A 17,760-nucleotide genomic window follows, 5' to 3' on the forward strand; every position below is an offset into this window, starting at 1 on the left:
GATCTGCTGGCTCCGGCCGGGCCGGAGTTCCAGAGCCCTGGCCGCAAGGGGCAAACTCGACCCACCGATCAGCGTGGAAGTCTCGATGAAGTCGACATCAGCTGCCTCACCCGGCCTAGGCACCACATTTTCAGCGGGACCTCCGGGGTGTGGGGGTAAGGAGTATTTCTCTCATAGTGCGCTCCCGTAATTTTGTCCGGGTTAAAAATGGTGCCGGAGCACCAGTCGCCGGAAAATCGGTGGTGGACAAACTATTTAAATGCTACAGAGCATTGTTTGTTTTCTGTTGGAGTGAACAAGTTTACATTGTTTCATGCTGTTGGTGCCCATTGCAGAACTTGCCTTTGTCGGCTCAATGCTCAATGATGTACCGTTGACCTGAAGTGGTGAGGTGGTTAAGGGGATGGCTCCTTTATAAATAAAACAATAAAACAATTCCTCCAGTTTGATGACCTGGAAAAGATCATCCACACATTCATCTCCTCCCGCCTAGATTACTGCAACTTCCTTTACACTGGCATCAGCCAATCTTCCCTGTCCCGCCTGCAACTGGTCCAAAACGCCGCAGTGAGACTCCTGACGGGCACCCGAAAAAGGGACCACATCACCCCGATCCTGGCCTCTCTCCACTGGCTCCCTGTGCGGTTCCGTATAAACTTCAAGATCCTCCTCCATGTCTACAAAGCCCTCAATGGGCTTGCCCCCACCTACATAAAGAGTCTTCTCACCCACCACTCCACCTCCAGGTCCCTCAGATCGGCCGACTTGGGGTTGCTGAATATCCCGCGGTCTAGGCATAAGCTCAGGGGCGACCTCGCCTTTGCGGTTGCAGCCCCTAGACTGTGGAACAGCATCAGAACTGCCCCCTCCATCGACTCTTTTAAGTCAAGACTAAAGGCTTATCTATACTCCCAAGCCTTTCCTGACGTCCTCTGAGTGAGGGCTACCTGTATATATGTATGTAGTTTGTTTTGTTGTGCTATTCTTATAACAAATGTAAAGCACTTTGGCCAACAAGAGTTGTTTTTTAAATGTGCTATATAAATAAATGTGACTTGACTTGACGACTTTATCCTTTGCTGCCCCACTACACACAGTGCCAGCTTACAAGTGCTAGGCAGAGACTATCAAAGTATTGCCTCAATGATGATAAGTCACCATCTCCATCTAAAGCATGACCTTGGCTTGCGGGGAAGGGGGTGGGGAGGGTAGAGAGCGTCATATTCTCATGAATTCACTGTTCCTCCTGAGTGATAGAGGCGACAGGGTAGATCAATGGTGTTATTGATCCCATGGCTTTTTCGTGCATTAGCAAACTTGCAGGTCAACCCACGCTCTGATCAATGGTTGAGGGACATCAGCCTGAAATGATCTTCTGCTGATTTAAACAACGCATAATGTTGAAGAAGGAACTGCAGATGCTAGAAAAATCGATGGTAGATAAAAATGCTGGAGAAACTCAGCGGGTGAGGCAGCATCTATGGAGCGAAGGAAAAGGTGACGTTTCGGGTCTCGACAATTACAATCACATTAGACAATAGGTGCAGGAGTAGGCCATTCGAGACAGCACCGCCATTCAATTCCTGCCTTCACCCCATATCCCCTGACTCCGCTATTTTTAAGAGCCCTATCTAGCTCTCTCTTGAAAGCATCCAGAGAACCTGCCTCCACCGCCCTCTGAGGCAGAGAATTACACAGACTCACCACTCTCTGTGAGGAAAAAGTGTTTCTTCGTCTCCGTTCTAAATGGCTTACTCCATATTCTTAAACTGTGGCCCCTGGTTCTGGACTCCCCCAACATCGGGAACATGTTTCCTGCCTCTAGCGTGTCCAAACCCTTAACAATCTTATATGTTTCAATGAGATGCCCTCTCATCCTTCTAAACTCCAGAGTGTGCAAGCCCAACTGCTCCATTCTCTCAGCATACGACAGTCCCGCCTTGTAAACCTACGCTGCACTCCCTCAATAGCAAGAATGTCCACACAATACTCCAGGTGTGGTCCCACTAGGGCTCTGTACAACTGCAGAAGGACCTCTTTGCTCCTATATTCGATCCCTCGTGTTATAAAGGCCAACACGCCATTCGCTTTCTTCACTGCCTGCTGTACCTGCCTGCTTACTTTCATAGACTGATGTACAAGGACCCCCAGATCCCGTTGTACTTCCCCTTTTCCCAACTTGACGCCATTTAAATAGTATTCTGCCTTCCTGTTTTTGCTACCAAAGTGGACAACCTCACATTTATCCGCATTAAACTTCATCTGCCATGCATCTGCCCACTCCCCCAATCTGTCCAAGTCACCCTGCATTCTCATAGCATCCTCCTCACAGTTCACACTGCCACCCAGCTTTGTGTCATCTGCAAATTTGCTAATGTGACTTCGAATCCCTTCATCCAAATTATTGATGTATATTGTAAATAGCTGCGGTCCCACAATGACGCTGTTTGTTTCATATTAATCCGAACTTCTCTACTGTTCAAGTAAGAGTCTTACAATCTCATCAGCAAAGCTTTGGATGAAGGAGTGTCACTGATCCATACAGATTAAAAACAGATATAACGCAAACAAAATATGTAGGACTAGTGTTCCATATTTCCCTACCTGGAGGTCTGGCTTTTGTTCATTATTCCCAGGGGCAACCTGGCAATCCTGGGGAACCACCGAGAGGAAGGTGTGGTGATTGTCAGTGGGTACAAGCCAGGAGCCGTTTGCTTGGAAGGTGAGCAGACCAGGATGGGTGTCTGCATTCTCAGTCAGCTCCAGCACAGAGTCCTTGATGTGGCTGATTATTTGGTGATTTTCCTCCAGCAGCTGCTCCAACTGCTCGATGCGGTTCTGCAGCACTGAGATCTGATTCTACGTTGGAGAAACAGAGGAAGAAGTGAGAGGGTGTTAACCTTGAGGATCCGGAGCTCAGCAGACTTCACCATGCTATCATTCGGAATTGAAGGAACTGCAGATGCTGGTTTAGCTCAATAGACACAAAAAGCTGGAGTAACTCAGAAGGACAGGCAGCATCTCTGGAGGGAAGGAATGGATGACGTGTCGGAAGAGTCTCAACCCGAAATGTCACCCATTCCTCCTCACCAGAAATGCTGCCCGTCCCGCTGGGTTACCCCAGCTTTTTGTGTCTATCTTTGATTAACACAATTTTCTGTACATTTGCCCACATCCTTTCGGCTGTCGGGGAGGGATATGGGCAAGTGTACAGAAGTGATGTGGCGCAGTGATACCTTACAGCGCCAGAGACCCAGGTTCCATCCTGACTACGGGTGCTGTCTGTATGGAGTTTGTACACTCTCCCTGTGACCATGTGAGTTTTCTCCGGGTGTTCCGGTTTCCTCCCACACTCCAAAGACGTGCAGGTTTGGAGGTTAGTTGGCTTCGGTAAAATTGTAATTGTTCCCAGTGTGTATGGGGTGGTGTTAGTATACGGGGTGATCGTTGGTCGGCGCGGACTCGGTGGGCCAAAGGGCCCTTTTCCGTGCTGTGATTTCCTCAAGATGTTGAGGACCTGTTTAAAGTCCTGTGAAGGTTAGAGTCCCAAGACAAGCTTCCAGGTGCACTTCATGTTCTGGCAAGGAATACAGAACTTGATGCAAACCATGGCCAAATGATGAAACTTCAACGATCGATTATAAGATACTGCAGTTTATCATCATGAAAAACAATCAATTAAGTGAATCACTTACTCCAATATTTGATCTGGACCTGAATTTTACAAGGATAACAATTAAACTCCAACTTGAGGCATGGTTTACTTGATGCCCTTTATGTGAATACTGAAAAATTCAAACTTATGTACCCGCATTCATCACTAACACACCACCACCAGTTACAGTTACATAAAGACGGTTTGGCTTTTTCTCTTAATAAACTTTTCTTCCATCTCCTCCCCTCTTGATTTCATGAATCGGGAATGGTTTTCAGATTTAGCTTTCCCATTCTAGCACGGTTGGTGCTGTACAGCGCCAGAGACCCGGGTTCGATCCTGACTATGGGTGCTGTCTGTACGGAGTTTTATACATTCTCCCTGTGACCACGTGGGTTTTCTCTGGGTGCTCAGGTTGTCCCCCCACACTCCAAAGGGGTGCAGGTTACTTGGTTTCTGCAAAATTGTAATTCGGCCCTTGCGTGCAGGATAATGTTAGTGTACGGGATGATCGCTGGTCGACACGGACTCGGTGGGCCGAAGGCCCTGTTTCCACACTGTATCCCTAAAGGTCTAAATGGCTAGTGTTGTGTTTAATTCTAAGAAGGATGTTGGGGTCTTCGAGAGGGTCCAGAAGAGATTGACGAGAATGATTCCCCACAGCCATCAGGCTATTAAACTCAACTGAAACAAATCTCTGAATATTAATTGCCCATTATCTGTTTATTTGCACTTTATCTTCTTATTTATTGATGTGTGTATATATTTATATAATGGTATATGGACTCACTGATATGTTCTGTATTCATGCCTATATTCTGTTGTGCTGAAGCAAAGCAAGAATTTCATTGTCCCATCTGGGACACATGACAATAAACTCTATTGACTTGATTCCCTCCACAAATTAAGGACTTCAGTTACATGTGGACCGTGGGGGTGAGGGGAGGAGCTGTCCCTAGAGCAAGCAGTGTTGTGGGACATTTGAAAGAAATATCCAAAGTCTAGGAAAGATCTAGACAAGATAAATTAAGAAAATGACGACAATGGCAGAAAGAAGAATAGAGAGCCGGAGGATTTGAACTTGAGATTGGCAAAGGAACCAAATAACAGGAGAGAGAGAGAGTGAAAAAAATCTATTAAAAATGAAGCAGGTTTTGATTTAGAGCTTATTTTCTCAAGGTCGGTCGATGTTTTTTCAATAACAACTTTCACAAAGGTACTGGATGAATACTGCACAGCTTACAGCAAAGATCCACAGGATAAGGCAAATTGTATTCATTATACAAATATAAAATCAAGGCCAATGAGACAAGGGGCCTACGCCTCTGTTCTAAAAATGTGATAACACTATCAGGGGACTCAGCTTGTTTATCTTAGCTAAAGACATTATGGTCGCTTTTTCAACATATTGTCACACTAATGCAATAAGAATCCCCTAGGGTGCCTGCTACAACAGAGAGTGCTGCAGCCTCACAGCTCCAGTGCCTTGGGTTCCATTTTGACTCAGCTGCCATCTGTCTGGAACCTCCACATTCTCCCTGTGACCATTTGTCCTTGCTCTTGATGCTCTGGTTTCTGCCCACATCATAAAAGACTTGCCGTGGGTGAAGAGGCCACTGCAAATTGCCCCATGCGAAGACAGGTGGAAAGAGAAGCGTAGACCCGATGACCGTTTTGCTCAGTCTGCCTAGGCCTAAGGGATCTCCCGGTTGCCAACCATGTCAACTTCCCTTCCCATTCCCACACTGACTTTGGGCCTCCTCCATTGGGCACAGTCTTGGGCCTCCTCCATTGCCAGAGTGAAGCCACAAGCTTTTCCCCCATATCCCTTGATTCCTTTAGCCCCAAGAGCTAAATCTAACTCTCTCTTGAAAACATACAATGAATTGGCCTCCTGTGGCAGAGAATTCCACAGATTCACAAATCTCTGGGTGAAAACGTATTTCCTCATTTCAGTCCTAAATGGCCTACCCCTTATTCTTAAACTGTGATGCCTGGTTCTGGACTCCCCCAACATCGGGAACAATTTTCATGCATCTAACCTGTTCAATCCTTTTAAGAATTTTATATGTTTCGATAAGATCCCTTCTCATCCTTCTAAATTCCAGTAAATACAAGCCCAGTCGACCCAATCTTTCATCATATGTCAGTCCTGCCATCCCGGGAATTAACCTTGTAAACCTACGCTGCACTCCCTCAATAGCAAGAATGTCCTTCCTCAACTTAGGGGACCAATACGGCACACAATACTCCAGGTGAAGTCTCACCAGGGCTCTGTACAACTATAGTAGGACCTCCTTGCTCCAAAACTCAAACTGTCTCGCAATGGAGGCCAATAGCTTTCTGCACTGCCTACTGTACCTGCATGCTTACTTTCAGTGTTCAAGAAGGAACTGCAGATGCTGGAAAATCGAAGGTACACAAAAATGCTGGAGAAACTCAGCAGGTGCAGCAGCATCTATGGAGCTGCACTCCCTCAATAGCAAGAAGTCTGAAGAAGGGTTTCGGCCCGAAACGTTACCTTGGTCAGATACTCCGCCACTTCAACCTGGACTTCCACTGTTACGCCAATGACACCCAGATCTACCTCGGCACCAAATCCCCCCACAACCCCCCCCCCCCCCTCTCCCATATCAACGCCTGTTTGTCAGCTATAACAATCTGGATGCAACATAACTTCCTCAAACTCAACAGCGATAAGACAGAATTCCTCCTCATAGGCTCCAAAGCCACACTCAGCGAAATCAATAACCCCACTCTCACCATCGACGGCACCACTGTCTCCCCATCTCCCCAGGCCCGCAACCTTGGCGTGATCTTTGATTCCACCCTCTCCCTTGAGCTTCACATCCGCCATGTCATTAAAACCTCCTTCTTTCATCTCCGCAACATCGCCAAACTCAGACCCTCTCTCACACCTCCCGCTGCTGAAAGACTCATCCATGCCTTCATCTCCTCCCGACTGGACTATTGCAACTCACTTCTCCTTGGCATCAGCTCCACCTACATCAACCGACTCCAACTGGTCCAGAACGCAGCCGCCCGACTCATCACCCACACCAAATCCTGGCATCACATCACTCCAGTCCTCAAACAACTTCACTGGTTTCCCATCTCCCACCGGATCACCTACAAAATCCTTATCCTCATGTACAAAGCCCTCCACCATCTGCCCCCCCCATATCTCACTGACCTCCTCTCCCCCTACCAACCCTCACGGTCCCTCAGATCCACATCAGCCGGTCTCCTCTCCATCCACAAGTCCAACCTCCGCAGTTTTGGGGACAGAGCCTTCTCCAGGGCAGCTCCCAGGCTCTGGAACTCCCTCCCCCAACTGATCCGCAATTCCGTGTCCCTCACCATCTTCCAGTCCCGCCTCAAGACCCATCTCTTCACCTCTGCCTATCCTTAGCCCCACGTCCCCCTCCCTTTTCATCTGTGCATTAATTGCCTCATATTGTGTTTTGTATTGAATTCTGTATTTACTTTGTGTACTAGTCATGTCTCTACTATTTATTTCATTCCCCTTACATGTTTTTCCTCTACCTGCTAAATTTTTGTAAGGTGTCCTTGAGTAAGGTGTCCTTGAGTAAGAGTTTCTTGAAAGGCGCCCATAAATAAAATGTATTATTATTATTATTATTATTTCCTTCGCTCCATAGATGCTGCTGCACCCGCTGAGTTTCTCCAGCATTTTTGTGTACCTTTGCTTACTTTCAGTGACTGATGTACAAGGACACCCATGTCTCGTTGTACCTCCCCTTTTCCGAATCCGACACCATTCAGTGTGAAGAAGGTTCTCGACCCGAAACGTCGCCTATTCCTTCTCTCCATAGATGCTGCCTCACCCGCTGAGTTTCTCCAACATTTTTTGTCTACCTTTGATTGTTCCAGCATATGCAGTTCTTTCTTAAACCATTCAGATAATAATCTGCCATCCTGTTCTTGCCACCAAAGTGGATAACCTCACATTTATCCACATTATACTGCATCTGCCCACTCACCCAACCTATCCAAGTCACCTTGTAGCCTCATAGCATCCTCCTCGCAGCTCACACTGCCACACAGCTTTGTGTCATCCACAATAACATCCAAAGTAACTTCTACTTCTCCCCCATTCCTCCACCCCAGTCGTTTTACCAGATCCACGGTCCTCCACATTGTTTTCCTCCTTGAGATCACACCTTCCCTGGTCAACAGGCACCGCCCTGCCTGAGACCATTTGTGGCCGGCCCTGATCTTTTCTTGCCTCCAGCTCTTTCCCCTTCTCACCCCCACCCACTACTTTCAGTCCAAAGAAGGGTCCTGAACAAAAACGTCACCCATGGGAGAGTGGTGGGAGCAGGTATTGATGTCATGGGAAAAATAATAGGTTACAACAAGAGGGGGTCGGGGATTAACGGGAATGTTCAGCGAGCCAGCAAGGACACAATGGGCCGAAGAGCCTCCTTCAACGTAAAGTGAAAATAAACACATTGCTTTGTCGGAAGCAAGAAAAACCATGCTGGGTTATAAATAAACGAGACTGGCCAATAAATTGTTCTCCTTAAATTTAAGGGTCCCTTATATGGCCGATTTATTTAGAGGCTCTAAAATGTAATTGATTTGCTGTAAACACGTCTTGGAATTAGTCAAGGTGACAGCTCAACACAATTTAATCGCCTGTCTATATAAACCGTTTCACCATCTTGACGTTGATCAACAATTTATTCCAAGGTCGGCAGCCACTTGGCACCAAGAGTACAATCGCAGCGGGAAAGATCACCGGCTGCTTCTGGGACACGGAACAGCTGTCCCAAACGCAGAACGGAGAAATGGAAGCTGCACTCTTAACCAGTGGACTGCACCTCATCTGTGGAGAATGGCAGAATGGTATGGCACAGGCAGTTTAGAGGTGGATGGGCCAAACGCAGGCAGGTGGGGCTAGTGTAGATGGGATATGTTGGTGGGTTTGGGCCAAAGGGCCTGTTGCCACACTGTATGAGGAAGGCATTCAGCCCTGTGATCAATGTACCCCATGCCTTAACCACCTGTAAAATTCCCCATGTTATTTTTCGGGCTTCGGGCTATGGTTTGATCTTTGCTGGACTCGCTGGCGGGACTAGTGTGGGCAAGGTGGGCCGAAGGGCCGGTTTCCACGCTGTATGAGTCTATGATAGGAGAGGGCACACGACAGGACCGCCACACATCATACGTGACTGATTATTTACTGCTCTTGGTTTATTCTCTTTCTCTCCTGCTCATCTTACTGCTTCTACCTAAAAAGAAAACTTGCTCTTCAAATCCACTTGTTTAAGAAGGAACTGCAGATGCAATAAAATCGAAGGTTGACAAAAATGCTGGAGAGGCAGCATCTATGGTGCGAAGGAAATAGGCGACCTGTCGGAAGAAGGGTCTCAACCCGAAACGTTGCCTATTTCCTTCGCTCCATAGATGCTGCCTCACCCGCTGAGTTTCTCCGGCATTTTTGTCTACCTTCAAATCCACGTGGTCTCTTTCCTGGTACCAGATTTGTTCAATGCTAGCCTTTTAGAACTGCTGGTTTCTCACCCTGTTACCTTTTCATTTTTTAACCTTCCTTCGACTCGGAGGAAGGTGCCAAAACAGTGGGGAAAAATGTTCGGGACAGTGACTCTGAAACATTGGAAAACCTAGGGGGTAGGCAACTGAAGAACAAAGTATTTCAGAAAATGAGTGGGGTTCTCCAGCTGGGCTGTTGAAAGAAGACAATCCTAACAACAATATCGCAGCAGGAACTACAAGGGAAAAGAAACCAGCGTTTCAAATACTCTTCAGTTGAGCTGGGAATCGTAAGATCATAAGTTTAAGAAAGAACTGCAGTTTCTGGAAAAACGAAGGTAGATAAAAATGCTGGAGAAACTCAGCGGGTGAGGCAGCGTATATGGAGCGAAGGAAGAGGTGACGCCTCGGGTCGAGACCCTTCTTCAGTCTGAGGAAGGGTCTCGACCCGAAGCGTCACCTACTCCTTCAGTCCATAGATGCTGCCTCGCCCGCTGTGTTTCTCCAGCATTTTTGTCTACCTAAGATCATAAGTGATAGGAGTAGAATTAAACCATTTGGTCCATCAAGTTTACCCCACCATTCAATCATGGCTGGTCTATCTCTCCCTCCTAACCCCATTCTCCTGCCTTCTCCCCATAACCTCTGGTACTTATACTACTCAAGAATCTATCTTTCTTTCTTAACCCCATTCTCCTGCCTTCTCCCCATAACCCCTGACACCTGTGCTATTCAAGACGGGTGTTATGTTAAGGACCCTACCATTAATTGTATATCTGCCCCTTACATTGAACCTCCCAAAGTGTAAAACTTCACACTCACTCGGAATAAATTGCATCTGGCATTTCTCTGCCCAGATCTACACTTGATCTAGATCCTGCGACAGCCTTCTTTACTGCTCACAACTCCACCAATTTGTGTCGTCTGCAAATTCACCAACCAACCCATCTACAATTTCACCCAAGTCATTTATTTACATCACAGACAAGTGAGGTCTCAGCACTGATCACGTTGGAACACCACTGGTCACCTTGCCAGACAGAAAGACACCCTTCCACCACTACCATCTGTCCTTCTATGGGGTAAGCCAGTTCTGAATTCAAGCTACCAAGTCAACATGGATCCCATGCTTCTTAACCTTCTGGATCAGTGTTACATGTAGGACCGTGTAAAATGCTTTACAATGTAGACAACATCTGCTGCCCTATGCTAATCAATCACCTTTGCACCTCCTCAAAAAACGCTGCCAAGTTTGTAAGACATGATCCGCCCCAGGGAATACCACGCTGACTCTCCGTAAATATCCCATTTTCCGGGATAATACAAATGCCAAATACAAGTAAAAACTATCTCCTCTCCAACAGTTTCCCTGCCACTGACCAAAGATTCTACAATTTCCACGATTATCCCCATTTCCGTTCTAAAACAAAGGAACAACACTGGCTACTCTCTCGTCCTCCGACACCTCACCAGTGGCCAGAGAGTATACAAAGATATTAATCGGCAACTGTAATTGTCCCTCTTTCCTCTCTCAAGAAAACTGGAATACATCCAATCAAGCCCTGGGAATGTATCCACCATAATGCTCTTCGAGAGACACACCATCTCTTTGTGATCTCATTCACACCGGATGGCACCACCAGCAGTGGCTGCATCGTCAACAGTCTGTCTGTCATTTCTTCTTTTTGTTATTTTTAGTATAACAAAAAGTATGTTTTGGTGTTCCTTGTTTGTTTTACGCGGGGGGTGGGGGAGGGGGTTGGGGGAAACCTTTTTTCAATATCCTACCTCGACGGAGATGCGATTTTTCCAGTATCGTATATCCGTCCCCACTGTGGCCTACCATCGCGGAGTTGGCGGTCTTTCCTGGAGACCGACCTGGCGCGCCAAGCCGCGGGAGGCTGCGGAACTTTAACATCGCGGTGCTTGCGACCCCTTTGCCGGGGATCGAAGCTCCAACCCCGGGGCCTGTGGACTTTAACATCGTGGAGCCCGCGGCCTCTGGTAAGAAGAGAACGACTCGGGAGCTCCAGTTTCAACTGCCCCAACGCGGGTGTTTCGATCACCCCGACGGGGGCTTTGACCGCGGCTGCGGGGGGCTTTGATCGCCCCGACTGCAGATGGTTTGACTGCCCCGACTGTGGGAGAACAGAGGAAGAAGATTGCCTTACATCACAGTGAGGAATGTGGAATCCAATGTGCTGGATGTTTATGTTAACTTTTCTGTGGTTGTGTGTCTTGTTGCTTTTCACTTAGTATGGATTAGTAGAGCCGCTGCCTCACAGCGTCAGAGATCTGGGTTCAATTCTGACCTCAGGTGCTGTCTGTGTCGAGTTTGTACGTTATCCCTGTGACTGCATGGGTTTCATCTGGTTTCCTCCCACATACCAAAATCATGCGGGTTTGTAGGTTAATTGCCCTCTGTAATTTGCCCCTTGTGTGTAGGGAGTGCATGAGAAAGTGGGATAACATAGAACTAGTGTGAACAGATTGATGGTCGGCATGGACTTGGTGGGCTGAAGGGCCTGTTTCCATGCTATATCTCTAAACTAAAGGTCACATGCAGAGATGAGTTTCAGTCCAGAAATGTTCTGCTCCTAAACTGGCAGTGGTCCACTCCATTGGGCAGTGCTTGCAAGGAAACCCACTGATTTGGCAAGTATTGCCATTATAGAAAAAATACTTTTGTGATTGCACATAAAACCCCCCCTCGCTGAGTTTATTTTGTAATGAAAAGCCACAGTGAAACGAGACCGCAACGGCGGATAAATAAATCCTGAACCCAGAGCACAAAGACACGACTGCTCAGGACTGAATATATTACAGCTAAATTACATGGGTCCCAAAGGTCAGGATTCAGTGATTGCTTTGAGATGCATAAACTGGTGCAGAGTAACCAGCCACAGCGATCTTATGCAGAGGGAAGGCAGCGACAACTAATAGCCTCCCCCACCAGTTACCAATGCAAAATTGTTAGCTCAAGCTCATGGTCACTGAAGCCAGGTGTGAGAGAACTGCCAGTGGTGTTATTTTTCAGAAGACGCGGGTTGATGTAATAGCTGCCTGGGGGAAGGAGGCGAGCGTCAGAAAGCAGAGACTAATTATCCATTATTACAGTGGAATCAATAGCAGTAGGTGTGTTAGACAGAGAGAAAATAACAGATTTCGCAATGCATTTATAACTGGTTCAAGAAAACAATTAAGATTTAAATAGTCTGGCTCAGAAAGATGATCTCTGCTCGTGATTATGTCACTGCTACAACAGAGAACAAAGACGTTCGTCAGTACGAGAAACAAGGAACTGCAGGTGCTGCTTTACAAAAGAAGACAGAGTGTAGGAGTAACTCAGCAGATCTGGCAGTATCCCTGCAGTGCATTCGTCTGAAAAAGAGTCTGGACCTGAGACATTAACTATCAATGTTCTCCAGAGATGCTGTCTGGGCCGCTGAGTTGCTCCACCACTTTGTGTCTACAGAATGTTTGTCAATAGAATGTGTTTTGTGATTCCCAAATATTATCCGGGGGGGGGGGGGGGAGAGTTGCAGGATTTAGGCCAAGCTTGTGATGAAGGGACAGCGATTAGATTTCCAAGTCAGGATGGGTATGTGGCTTGGAGGGGTGGCCGCAGCTGGTGTAGTTCCGGTGTTCCTGCTGTCGTTATGCTTCATGATGTGGAGGTCACAGGTTTGGGAGGTGTTGCCTGAGGTGCCGAGGCTAGTGACCCCTTGCATTTTGCAGATGCTACACCCTACAGCTACAATGAACCAGTGTTCGACGGGGAGAAACGCAGCTTAAGGTTGTTGAGTGAAGTCCCAATCCAAAAGGCTGCTCCATCCTGGATTGTACTGAGCTCCTCCAGTGTTGCTGTCAGAGGAAAGTGTTCCGCCACACTGCCGATTTGTGTCTTGCAGGCAGTGCCAAGGGTAATGGGCCTGTCCCACTTGGCAATATTTTAGGCAACTGCCGGCGACTGTCATAGTCATAGCAGGTCACCGAAAAACCGGCGACAACCTACGTCGTCCTGGCGGCAACCTATGTCAGGAGAAGTCAAGCCACGCTCATTGGTGTCAAACCCACTGTCGCGAAAAATGTTTCACCATGTTGAAAATTTAGCGGCGACCAGAAAGACGATACGACTTTTTGTGCGACTGAGGAGACGACTCCAAACGACCACCGGCGAACATGTGGCGACAAACTAGTCGCCTGTAGTTGCCTAGAAAATCGCCTAATTGGGACAGACCCATTAGGTTGTGAGGACGCTGCAAGACCGTAAGTAGTGCAGAATTAGGCCATTCAGCCCATCGAGTCAACACAGTCAATGCAGAACCAGCCCCATCCCCACTGCATGCGGGCAGCTGAATGGTTACGTTTCTGATTCATGATGACCTCAAGTTTCCAGGGCGATGAAGCTGGGAAACTCTTCAGTGGCAGTGTCTCTGAATGTCAAGGGTTGTTTGTTGCAGTCTCTGATGTTAAAGGTCATTTTAATACTTGCCTTTTATCAATCTACTATCTCCTATTAGTGAAGATAGACACAAAATGCTGGAGTAGGTCAGGCAGGATCTCTGAAGAAAAAGGAATAGGTGACGTTTCAGGTCGAGTCAACTTCTTCAGACTGAGAGTCAGGGGAGAAGTAAACTAGAGGAATAAAAAGGTTCAAAACAAACACACACAAATTGGTGGAGCAGCACCTCATATTTCGCGTGGGCAGCTTACAACCCAGCAGTACAAACCTTGATTTCTCTAATTCCAAGTAACCCTTGCATTCCCTCTCTCTCCGACCCTCCCTCACCCTTCGTGATCAGCTCTTCCACAACCAACAATGCACCATTGTGGGCTCTACCTCTCGTGAGTCATTGGCGATGGCTCTGATAAGTTCTGTACATTTTAATACCTGTAGTTTCCCTTTCCCCTGACTCTCAGTCTGATGAAGGGTCTCGGCCCCGAAAAGTCACCTATTCCTTTTCTCCAGAGATGCTGCCTGTCCCGCTGAGTTACTCCAGCATTTTGTGTCTATCTTCAGTGTGAACCAGCACCTTCCTACACATAGCCCGTTACTGTTTAGTTCATTGCTACGAGGCATTCACTGCTTTACTTGCTGAAGAGGTTACAGGTGGAATTGTACATTGTTCAACTGTCAACAATTATCCCCCCAACTGACCTTACAAGGATGACTGGCTGGCTTTTGTTGTGTGATAATTAGCACATTTTACAGCTGATTCTCTATGTGGATGCACGCAAGGATAAGACAAAATATTAACATTAAATTTTCTAACAATGCATTAATGTTCTAATAATTTGCATTTCAAATACAGTATAAAATATTAATTCATATACTCAGCATTTTAGAACATTATCAAAGATAATCAAACCTATCACATTCTTTTGAAGAACCAAAGACCTGCAGATGCTGGTTCATATACAAATGGGCATAAAATGCTGGAGTCAGGCACAGGCAGCATCTCTGGATAGGCGACGGTTTGGGTCGAGTCCCTTCTTCAGACCGAAACATCATCTATCCATGTTCTCCCGAGATGCTGCCTGACCCGCTGAATTACTCCAGCACTTTGTGTCCTTTTGAATGTCATATTCCTTGATTTGAAAGAGTTCTCCACAACTCACATCTATCTGCTTAGCCTTGCCCCAGCTCTGCAATGTTTTTCCTTTTAAGTTTTTAACCAATTCAATTTTGAAAGAGACTAATTGCATTGCCTTTTCAAGCAATGCTTCCAGCTCTTAACAACTCTTTGAATCTTATCAATGCATTTTGTTTGCTGTTTAATAAGCAAGTTGAAAAGGTTTATTTTTCATTAAGACAACTAACAGCATAGATAAACGGTTCAGGTGCCTGGTGGGCTAAGGCTGAGTGCGGCTCCCCAGACAATGAGGCATAGATCTGAGTGCTAAAGGTCCAGATAATCAGTGTCAGGTTGTGGAAGTCATCAGATGATGGAGGATGGCAGATGACAACCCAGTGACAGTGCCAGCAGTAAGAGGGTGATACTGGGCGCCTGGGAGGTGTCAGGGGATGGAGGGTGAAACTGGAAACTTTGGTGACAGGGTACACTACAAGGATGCTGGGGTGATGTTCGACGTTTGGGTGATTGGCTACCTGCAATGGTGGGTGCCTGGGTGACAGGGCAGCAGTGGTGCTGGGGATGTGGGCTGACGGTGGAAGCCAGGACAATTGTTCCAGCAACGCTGCCCTCAGTGTGGGTGCTGGAGTACAAGGTGTGGGTGACCCGGTGGGTGCCTGCAGTGCCAAGTGTGGGTGCTGGGTGACCCAGTGTGTGGCAGCTGTGAATGCCGGGGACGTACCCCGTTCCGGATGCTGAGTGACCCGCTGTGGGTGAGAGGGTGGCCACGGTGCTGGCTGTAGGTGCTGGGTGTGTGTGTGTGTGTGTGTGTGGGTGTGGGGATGTGTGTGTGTGTGTGTGTGTGTGTGGATGTGTGTGTGGATGTGTGTGTGGATGTGGGTGTGTGGATGTGGGTGTGTGTGTGTGGATGTGTGTGTGTGTGTGTGTGTGTGGGTGTGGGTGTGTGGGTGGGTGTGGGTGTGGGTGTGGGTGTGGGAGTGGGGGTGTGGGTGTGTGGGTGTGGGTGTGGGTGTGGGTGGGTGTGTGTGTGTGTGTGCGTGTGTGTGCGTGTGCGTGCGGGTGGGTGTGTGCGTGTGTTCGTGTGTGTGTGTGTGTGTGTGGGTGTGTGTGTGGGGGTGGGTGTGGGGTGTGGGTGTGTGTGTGTGTGGGTGTGTGGGTGGGTGTGTGTGTGTGTGTGTGGGGATGTGTGTGGGTGTGTGGGTGTGGGTGTGGGTGTGTGTGTGTGGGTGTGTGTGTGTGTGTGTGTGTGTGTGTGTGCCCCCGTGCCCCGGTGCCGCCTGTCCTTACCCGCGGGAAGCTGAGGCCACCGTGCCGCCGTCCCGGCTCATGTTGGACGCGGTCGAGCATGAGGTAGAGCGAGAAGACGGCCACGCAGAAGATGGCGCCGCCGCACACAGTCACCTGCTTCTTCAGCTTCATGCTGCCCCGTCCCGGGATCCCGGTGCCCGGCCTAGTCCCGCGGGCCCCCCCGCTGCTGCCGCATCCCCGGCCTCCCGCTCCGCTGCCAGGCCGGGGCCCGCACCCCCAGCACCGTCTCCGCCACCCCGTCGCTGCCTCTGCTGCTGCCGCCGCTGCTCAGGCCCGGGGGGGGGGCGGGGCTGCCGTGGGCGCGCTCCCGTCTCCGCCCCTCATGCGCGCTCCCGTCTCCGCCCCTCACGAGCGCGCTCCCATCTCCGCCTCACGGGCGTGCTCCCGTCTCCGTCTCACGTGCGCGCTCCCGTCTCAGCGCACTCCGCCCACCGCTCGTCCGGGGACCCCGCCCCACGACGCCCCCTAGCGGCTCGGAGGACCAGATCTTCCAGTGCGCTTTCACCCCATCTAGCGGCTGGAGGACCAGACCACCCTCTGAGCTTTCACCCCATCTAGCGGCTGGAGGACCAGACCACCCTCTGAGCTTTCACCCCATCTAGCGGCTCGGAGGACCAGATCTTCCAGTGCGCTTTCACCCCATCTAGCGGCTGGAGGACCATACCACCCTCTGAGCTTTCACCCCATCTAGCGGCTGGAGGACCAGACCACCCTCTGAGCTTTCACCCCATCTAGCGGCTGGAGGACCAGACCACCCTCTGAGCTTTCACCCCATCTAGCGGCTCGGAGGACCAGATCTTCCAGTGCGCTTTCACCCCATCTAGCGGCTGGAGGACCATACCACCCTCTGAGCTTTCACCCCATCTAGCGGCTGGAGGACCAGACCACCCTCTGAGCTTTCACCTCACCACCAAGAACTTTGCTCCCATTGTATTGGAGTGGCAACCAAATACAATACAATACAATACCTCACATGACGTTCAAACGAAATTTGGTTTCTGCAGCCATACAAGAAAAGAACCAAGACACACACCAACACAAACATCCATCACAGTGAATCCCCTCCTCACTGTGATGGAAGGCAAAGTCTTGTCTCTCCCCTGCTCACCATTCCTCTCCCGAATTCCTCTCCCGAAGCAGAGCTCTGCTCTATAATCTTTGGTGACAACTGTTCAGCATTTTGATGGGCATTTAGTTTAGAGATGCAGCGTGGAAACAGGCCCTTCGGCCCACCGAGTCCGTGCCGACCAGCGGTCACCCCGTATACTGACACCACCCCGCACACACTAGGGACAATTTACAATTTTAACCAAAGCCAATTAACCTGCAAACCTGCACGTCTTTGGAGTGTGGGAGGAAACGGGAGCACCCGGAGAAAACCCACGCGGTCACGGGGAGATCGTACAAACTTCGTACCGACAGCGCCCGTAGTCAGGATCGAACCCGGAAGGCAGCAACTCTACCGCTGCGCCCTTTATTGGTCAATTCTAGATATTGCTGGTTTGGCATGACTCTGGTACAGGCGTGGCGAGGGGGAGAGAAGGGAAAAGAAAAGATTGAAAACACTTGTCAGCCACATATACCTTTTTTTCGTCCTGTCTAGTTTGACTGAGGACTGATGGATGTGATGCAGCAAAGGTGGCTAATTTAAAGTATAAATCTGTGAAATTTCCATAGTGC

The 17,760-nt window shown here is 48.7% G+C and overlaps 1 protein-coding gene across 3 annotated transcripts in view; it reads right to left on the reverse strand.

The window, feature by feature from the left end:
* man2a2 (mannosidase alpha class 2A member 2) overlaps positions 1 to 16,410 on the reverse strand; it is a 59,396-nt gene extending 42,986 nt beyond the window's left edge. For 2 of the 3 annotated variants that reach the window (XR_004410432.1, XM_033014964.1), the window contains exons 1-2: positions 16,060 to 16,191; positions 2,605 to 2,859 (exon numbers count right to left, since the gene is read on the reverse strand). Coding sequence is in view for 2 of the 3 variants with exons in the window: in XM_033014964.1 (XP_032870855.1) it covers positions 2,605 to 2,859; positions 16,060 to 16,191 (387 nt within the window). In the remaining variant the exon portion in view is untranslated. Of the gene's footprint in view, positions 1 to 2,604; positions 2,860 to 16,059 lie in introns of all 3 variants that reach the window. The other variant, XM_033014963.1, reaches the window with a different exon arrangement.
* Between the last annotated feature and the right edge of the window lie 1,350 nt (positions 16,411 to 17,760).

This window comes from Amblyraja radiata, chromosome X, assembly GCF_010909765.2.
Source record: "Amblyraja radiata isolate CabotCenter1 chromosome X, sAmbRad1.1.pri, whole genome shotgun sequence".
NCBI classification, from domain to species: domain Eukaryota; kingdom Metazoa; phylum Chordata; class Chondrichthyes; order Rajiformes; family Rajidae; genus Amblyraja; species Amblyraja radiata.